Here is an 8,444-nt window from a genome sequence, read left to right as displayed (position 1 = left end):
AATCTTTTATGCAACAATTATCTACTTAGCAAATGGAAAAAAGATGTTCATAGAAACTGTACATTTTGTGCTGATGTCATTGAAAACAATGCACATTTAATTTTTGAATGTCAAAATGTAAGACAGATATGGAATACTGTTGAAATGGTGCTTGAAATTGACATTCGATGGAAACATATTGTTCTCGGCTTTTTTCATGAAGATAATCCTAAAGTGCATACATTTAACTTTGTGATTTCATATATTGCTTTCAGAATTTACAAAAGTAAAATGATGTTAAGACTTGAAAACAAAACTGAAAGTGTGAATAATCTCTTGATACAGGTTAAATTAGACTGTTATAGAACATACTTAACATTAAGAAAATCAAAGTACGATTTCCTAGATCACAAATTATTTGAGAGACTTTCTTTGTTACTTTAATGCTTTATATTATAACACATGTATTGCAATAATCTGTATGTACTATGTATCTGATATTCAGTTTCCAACAATAGCATTCTAACAGTACTTGAGGGTGACCTGTTCCTCAATACTTGTTGTTAGGGGAGTGGTGATCTGTTTGTGATTGTGTCTCCCCTGCAACAATATGGATCAATCATTGCTTTATATGTATTAAGTAGATTAGATTTTGCATACTGATATAATTTTGACATCTAAATATACTTTGCTTTTTTTTAGTTGAAAAATATTGCTATCTAGCATGTAAATCTTTTAATTGTAAAAGAAAAACAATATTATCAACTATACTGTTTGATATCATGTAGATATGTTTCTTAAATATGCATACATGTATAGTTAACACATATATATACATATATCCAATCCATGGAGCCCCTGGCACCCTAGGTGAGGATTATTCGGGGGTCTCTGCGGAGACATTACCCCCAAATATCAAATGTATGTTAGCTAGAAATAAAAGATATTGAAAGGGAAAAAAAAAAAAAAAAACTTAGGTAACCCTTCCGGGAGCATTGCATTTGGTAATTCCATTTCCATCATTTCTTCTTACAGTCCGCCTACACACTGACGCCGTCGCCGGCCCCAAGCACGTCCTGCAGCATAACCCTAGACGAGGTAAGATTCTCTCTTCTATCGAACATCTTCACTTCATTTCAAAATTACATCTTTGGTAACAGTTGTCTATGTCTTCTTTTACAGTCGTTTCCCCAGCACGGAAGGCGATCCTTCACGGGCCCTGAGGTGGACACCCTAACCAGATTGTGTAGGGAACTCATTCCCAGAGGCCACTGCGTGCAGAGCCAGGTCCGCGATACCCTCGAGAGGTCGGAGGAAGGACGCTCCCTGTTGGAGACCCTCCAGAGCAGGATGGGAGCCAGTTGGCTAAAAAGGACCACCGACCGACTGCGGACGGAGATGAGGCGGATCTCCGAAAAGGTAAGCATATTTCTTACTTTGAAAACATTACTTCCATTTTTCATCATCTTCACTAACGGTTGTTTATGGTTATTTTAGAGTGCCCTCTCCTCACAGCAGTTCCCGCAGTAGTTAGGAGTCGGTGAAGTCACACTGGACTAGGATTCGCAGACATTTTAAATTCTTGTACTATTTGGTGGTGGGTTATATGTTCTGAATACAATTTATTTTAAACGTCTTTGTATTTTTTGTCTTTTATTTCATGGGATAACGCCAATACATTGAAAGCCCCAAGAGGAACAATGGGGTCGGTCTTGCCCCAGTAGGGCTCAACAGCAAGTCTAAAAAGTTGACCCAACACACATGACTTATAAAGGGGCAAGTTGGCCCAAAAAATATCATTATTGTACCCGTTGGTCCCTCTTTCGAGTTGGTGACCCTATGCCCCACTTTCGAGAGGTAAATATTTTTGGACCTAAAACACTTAGAAAATTTGGTTAGATTTTAAGAAGGTTGTTATTCAGGTAGCCAAAATAGCCCTTAAATGTAGCCAAAATGGCCCTAAAAAACGTTACAAATACAAAACTTTCGATTGGTCATATCTCGGGACTGGAAGTACCTAGCGACCCCATTTCCTGGCCCTGCACCCTTCGAAGGACCTGCTATCGACACCCGGAAGGGCAGGTCCCTAGAGGGGCCGACAATTGGTTTGGGGTCACCCTCTTAAAAGGGTCATGCTGGGGTAGGGTTTTTAGCCCTTTGTCCCCAATTGACCCCATGGGGCCATAGAGTGGGGCCCCTTCATGTTAGCCCTCAGAAAATATTGGGGCTGACCCCATCAAGTGGGGCTCAGTCACCAGTCTTAAAATTCGTAACCCCGTTTTGGGAACCCCTGACCCCAAGGAGGCCAATTTGCCCCACAGGGGCCGAGAACGGATCCCTCTGAGGCCCCACCCCAAATAAGGGTGCTCTTGCCCCATCGACCCCAGACCTACATGTCCTCCAGTAAGGGGTGTCACTTTAGACGACTTTGGCCCCAAAGGGGCAAGTTTGTCCCACAGGGGTAAAGGGCGTTACGAGGGAAGGTCCCTCCCCAATTATGAGCCCTCTAGCCCCACTCGTCTGGCAGCTGGGGCGATTGGCAAATGAGCCAACCCTTCTTTTTTTAAGGGCAATTTTGGTTACATTTTAGGGCTAATTTGGCTACCGGAATAGGAGATTGCCCAATTTACCCCACCTTATTTTAGGGCAATTTTGGTTACATTTAAGGGCTAATTTGGCTACCGGAATAATAGCCTTCCTCCAAGATAGGTACCTCGGTACCCCCTTTTTTAGGGACCCCATTTTCTCCACAAGGATCCCCTAAGGCGCCCTCTGAAGACCCCTGGAAAGGTAGGCCCCAACAAGGTCCCCAGAAAGGGGTCAGAGTGAATTGGGATCAACCTTTTAGGAAGGAAAAGTCACTGAGGTGTTTGGGGCCCCTTGCCCCCAACGGGTCCCAGGGGGGCATTAGAGTGGGTCCAGGAGAGTTTTCAGAAGAAAAAAGTTAAGTAGCCAAGTAGCCCTGCAGGTGACCACTTTAGCCTTTTCTTTAAGGGCATCGGGCAAAATGGTTACTGCCCTAAAAGACTTAGCCATTTTCTTTCAGGGCATCGGGCAAAATGGTTACTGCCCTAAAAGACACAGGGGTCAGACCCTCGAAATGTCCGGGAAACCCCAAAAGGACCCGAGAGGGGGTGGAGTCTCCCCGGGAGCCCCGAAGGAAGTTTTCGAATGTCCTTACCCTCGGGACCGGAAGTCCCTAGGGACCCTTTTTTCAACCAGACCAGCCTGGGGAGCCCTTTACTGACCCCTTGCAGGGCAAGCCCCAACAAGGGGCAAAAAAGGGTTTGACGTCACCTCTTTCAAAGGGTGACGTCAGAAAAAGATGTCAGGCCCCTAGCCCCTAACTGGCCCCATGGGGCCCGAAAGTGGGGCCAGCCCTTTGACCCCACCCAAGAGGGTTAGGTCTGGCCCCATCGATATTGATAACCAGTATTAATGAACTTATTGTCGTAACACATTACAAATCATGTATTATTCGTTTTTGAATGAATTATTGAAGTGCTGAAATGAAATTGTTTGAGTAAACCATTTGAATCACGCTTTCATTTTATACAATGGCTAGTGTATGAGAAGAAAGTCTCAGTTTTGTTATCTATTTTTGTTACGGATTGTTAGGATTGGCCTTTCTTACGTAGTATTGTTTATGAAAGTCATCGATTAAATAACTGCTTATGAGATAAACCTATTCCATTTCCACGTAATGGACCCACCCGTGTACGACCTGTACCTCCCCCACGACAACGTCCGTTCCCGGCTCCACGAGCAAGGTTGCCTTCAGCAAGCCACTTGAAGGAAATAGTTTTTGAAATATTACCGAAAGCTTCACGTAACAACAAAGACATGCTTGTGGACAACCACGGTTACTGCTACAATTTGAAGAGGACCGTTCCTAATGGAAGGGATTGGCAGTGCGCTGTTCGACAGAAATCCATTTACTGCATGGCAAATGTAAAAGAGCGTGGCAGCTCTTTCACAATGGGAAAACGACGCCATTGCCACGAGGGGACCCCAGGCCTGCTGACAGCTAAAAAAAATTACATCGACCGTAAAAGAACAGTCAGTTAAAAATGTGTTTGTAAGCGCAGGGACAATCGCTGAGAAAGCCTTGTTTTCTCTGGGTGATGCCAACCTTCCGCCACAGAGTCACCCGAAGCTTGCCAACCTAGTTCGCATAGCTAACAGGACAAGGGAAAAGTTGCGACCCCAAGAGCCGAAGTACCCTGACTTTGTCCTGGTTGACGGCTTCCTGCCCACGGGATTCCTTAAGGCCGACATATCTTCCGATGGTCAACGCTACTTGTTATTTGCGACAGAGGAGCAACTCGACGTCCTTGCTGACCTCCAGACCTGGTTTGTTGACGGGACTTTCAAGGTTGTGAGATCTCCTTTTGTGCAACTTTTTTCAATTCATGGGTTTCTTGGAAATCAGCAGAAGCAAGTTCCCCTTCTGTTTGCTTTCATGACAAGGAGACAAACGTCGGATTATATCACAGTTTTACGTGAAGTAATCAACATCCTCCCGAGACGAGCCGTTGTGCAGACAGTAGTAGCAGATTTTGAAAAGGCAACGTGGTCTGCAGTGCGAACAACGATTCCTGGAGTGTCCCTTTTCGGGTGTAATTTCCACTGGTCACAGGCAGTCTGGAGAAAGGTCCAGGAAGTTGGTCTACAGACCCTGTACACCGATGATCGTCATGTATACACCAAAGTGCGGAACATTCTCCCCCTCCCATTCCTCCCAGTTGACATCGTGCAGGAGGACTTTACCAGCATCAAACAGGATGTAGAGTCAAATCCAGCATTGACCTCACTTGTGGCCTACGTGGAGAGGAACTGGGTGGAAAGCAACACCTTTCCAATTCCATCATGGAACGTTTATAAGAAAGACACGAGGACAAATAACGATTGCAAGGGGTGGCACAGGAGGCTTAATAATTGCGCCATGGAGTCTACGCCACCATTCTATATCCTGGTTCCCATGCTGTATAGTGAGGTTGAGAAGTTACCGCTTCAAAGGCAAATGGTGGCCGAGGGATCTCTCCAGAGATTACAGCGGAAGGAGGTCCGAGAGAGACAACAGAGTTATGAGGATTTGTGGGGGCAATATGAGGAGGGTCTCCTGACTGGACGTCAGTTACTTCAGCAGTTTTCCAAGGTCTGTGGTCCCAGGCGTGGTTGATGAAAAATATCCACAAAATTATATGACAGTATCCAAACTTTAAAGTCTACCTTCGTACTTTGAATTTACTGTTTTCAATATGCGAATAAATTTAAAATTGTTGAACCACACTACCCTTGTTATCATATTACTACTTAGTTTGTGAATGTAAAGCATCAAAGTATAATTCATTGAATTTGACTGAGCAGCACAACACATAAATAAATACTAATTGACTGATCTAATGTATGCAATCCAAACACGGCATTTTGTATCGACAATTATATCAAATACCCGATATGGATATGAAAATCAAGTTGAACCATATTTCTTCAGTTGATTATCATTAACTTACAAGTGTACTAAAATTTATAATAGTATTGTTAATCTTTTATTGTATGTACATTTATTTCAATAATGGTGAATATTCATGAAGGCAAAGTTAGGAAATAATTACGTAAATTATTTGGAGTGTTCGTATAATTCGATTCGTGGAGCGTTCATGCATATACTAAGACTTTGGCGCTTTTCTGTATATTGATATGCTTGATTATAATAATTATCATGTAATTCTTTTTAACTAGATCAATATATAACTTTTATTAACGATGGCCACGATTATTTGTGAAGGCAAAATGAAAGAAAAAAATTAGTACATCGGTACATTATTTGGGGCGTTCGTAAAGGACTATTTTCAAGTACGCTTTTTCTCCCACTGATGCCGATTATTTATACAGGCAAACTGAAAAAATAATCCAGCATATTATTGTGGGTGATCGTAATTATGACTTTACATTATTTCAAGTACTTTTTTTCAATGGTGGCGATTATTTATTATGTCAAAATGATAAACTGATCTAGTAAATTATATGGGGCGTTCGTAAAAGACTTTTGGGGCGTTCATAGTAAGACTTTGGGGCGTTCGTAATTGTAGTTTGGGGCGTTCAATATTCGACTATGGGGCGTTGTGGATTTGTTTTGGGGCGACCATAAAATACTTTGGGGCGAAATGCCGATGGGGCGACATGACTGTAACCCCATGAATTTGGTCACTTGATCAAATCCTATAACGCCCGAAGGGCGTTATAGTAGATTTGATCACGTACCAACTTCATGTCATATCCCAATAATATTCAAAAATAATATATTTTATTTCTTATATTTATATTTTCTATTTTGATTTGTGTTCTTACCGAGCTTCCATGATTATGTAGCAGATGACCAAAATAACGATCGTAGAACACAAAATATAGTTCGTTAGAGTTTTATCGAATAAAAAATTAGGAACAATATAAAAGAGAATATAAGATAGAGATATTTAATTGAAAAATGTTTTAAAAAAAGACGAAACATGTGTAAAATAAAGGTAATTTAGAGCGTAAAGTTAACTAAAATGACGACAAGAAGAGCGGAGTAAACTACATCCGTAATGTGATTTGGCGCGATCAGCGATGGAGAAACTTGTGTCGGTCTAGCTTACTAAGTTGAAAACGCTTGTTGATCACAGATTTGAACAGAAATTCAAAGGATCGGAGAGAATTGATGGTGGATATGATGGGTCAAGTTAACGTTCAGCTCTTAGTCAGGTTTTTGGAAAGAAACAACGGTATGTTCATCGTTAGGACTCGCGGTAAATGTAGCCATGCAGGAGACGATTCAAGACAGTAGGACAGATTTAGACAAAGTGCTGGTAGGTTACGTCTTTTATTTACCTTCAGTGTGTGTAAAAGAAAACAAGAGGCCCAAGGGCCTAGAATCGCTCTTCTGATAAATTGTACAACCCAACCATTTCTATTCTTAGCCTCTTAGTATTCTAAATCTTTAGTTAAATCCTAAGAATTCAAAAAAAGTAGGTCAATGTGACCTACTTTTTGGTTTACACATTTTGAGAACCCAAGAAATATCAACTGACAAAGTTTGATGATTTTAAGTCAATTAGTATCTGAATATTGAAATATAGCTGTCAAATTCCAATCGTAGGTCATGATGACCTACTTTTTGGTCAGCGAACTCCGAACATGCAAGACCCATCAACTGACAAAGTTTGATGACTGTAGGTCAAATAGTATCTGAATATATAAATATAGCCGTCCAATTCCAAAAGTAGGTCAAGGTGACCTACTTTTTCGTCAACACCCTTCAAACATGCAAGACCCAACAACTGACAAAGTTTGATGACTGTAGGTCAAATAGTATCTGAATTATATAAATATAGCCATCCAATTCCAAAAGTAGGTCAAGGTGACCTACTTTTTGGTCGACACCCTTTGAACATGCAAGACGCATCAACTGACAAAGTTTGATGACTGTAGGTCAAATAGTATCTGAAATATATAAATATAGCCGTCCAATTCCAAAAGTAGGTCAAGGTGACCTACTTTTTGTTCGAAACCCTTCGAACATGCAAGACCCATCAACTGACAAAGTTTGATGACTGTAGGTCAAATAGTATCTGAAATATATAAATATAGCCGTCAAATTCCAAAAGTAGGTCAAGGTGACCTACTTTTTGGTCGACACACTCCGTAGACTCAAGATGCATCAACTGTCAAAGTTTGATGATTGTAGGTCAATTAGTGACTGAAATATATAAATATAACTGTCAAATGCCAAAAGTAGGTCACAGTGACCTACTTTTTGGTCGATACACTCCGAAGACTCAAGATGCATCAACTGACAAAGTTTCATGATTGTAGATCAAATATTGTCTGAAATATAGTAATTTAGCTGTCAAATACCAAAAGTAGGTCACAGTGACCTACTTTTTGGTCGACATAAACCGAAGACTGAAGACGCATCAACTGACAAAGTTTGATGATCCTAGGTTATACAGTCCCCAAAATATGCATCTAAAATTGAAAATGTGAAATTTGAATATCTGCAAAATTCAAAAAGTAGGTCACTGTGACCTATTTTTTTTATAAATATGTTTCAAGGCCTCAAGATGCATCAACTTACAAGATTTGATGATTCTAAACCTCTCGGTATTTGAAATAACAACTTAAAATATATCTATAAATGATAAGCCATAAAATTCAGAAAGTAGGTCACGGTGACCTATTTTTCAGTTGACGCATTTCAAGGTCCCATGATCCACCAACTGACAAGTTTTGATGATCATAGGCTTCAAAGTGTCCAAGATATGCATCAAAATTAATTTTAAAATAAATACCTGCAAAATTCAAAAAGTAGGTCACCGTGACCTACTTTTGAGACAACTTGACACAAGGTCCTAAGATGCATCAACTGTCAAAAGTTGATGATCCTAGTCCTTATAATGACTAAAATATCAAAGATTTAAGGA

General features: G+C 40.7%; 1 protein-coding gene across 1 annotated transcript; it reads left to right on the top strand.

Moving 5' to 3' along the window:
- Positions 1-2,986: 2,986 nt before the first annotated feature.
- Positions 2,987-5,161, top strand: LOC130054920 (uncharacterized). The gene is made up of 2 exons (XM_056166024.1): positions 2,987-3,065; positions 4,068-5,161. Exons 1-2 carry the CDS (start codon positions 2,987-2,989, stop codon positions 5,159-5,161), a joined length of 1,173 nt encoding a protein of 390 aa, XP_056021999.1.
- Positions 5,162-8,444: the final 3,283 nt, after the last annotated feature.

This window comes from Ostrea edulis, chromosome 5, assembly GCF_947568905.1.
Source record: "Ostrea edulis chromosome 5, xbOstEdul1.1, whole genome shotgun sequence".
Classification (NCBI taxonomy): Eukaryota; Metazoa; Mollusca; class Bivalvia; order Ostreida; family Ostreidae; genus Ostrea; species Ostrea edulis.
Note: the sequence above shows the minus strand (reverse complement) of the source record. Positions and strands in the feature narration are given on the sequence as shown.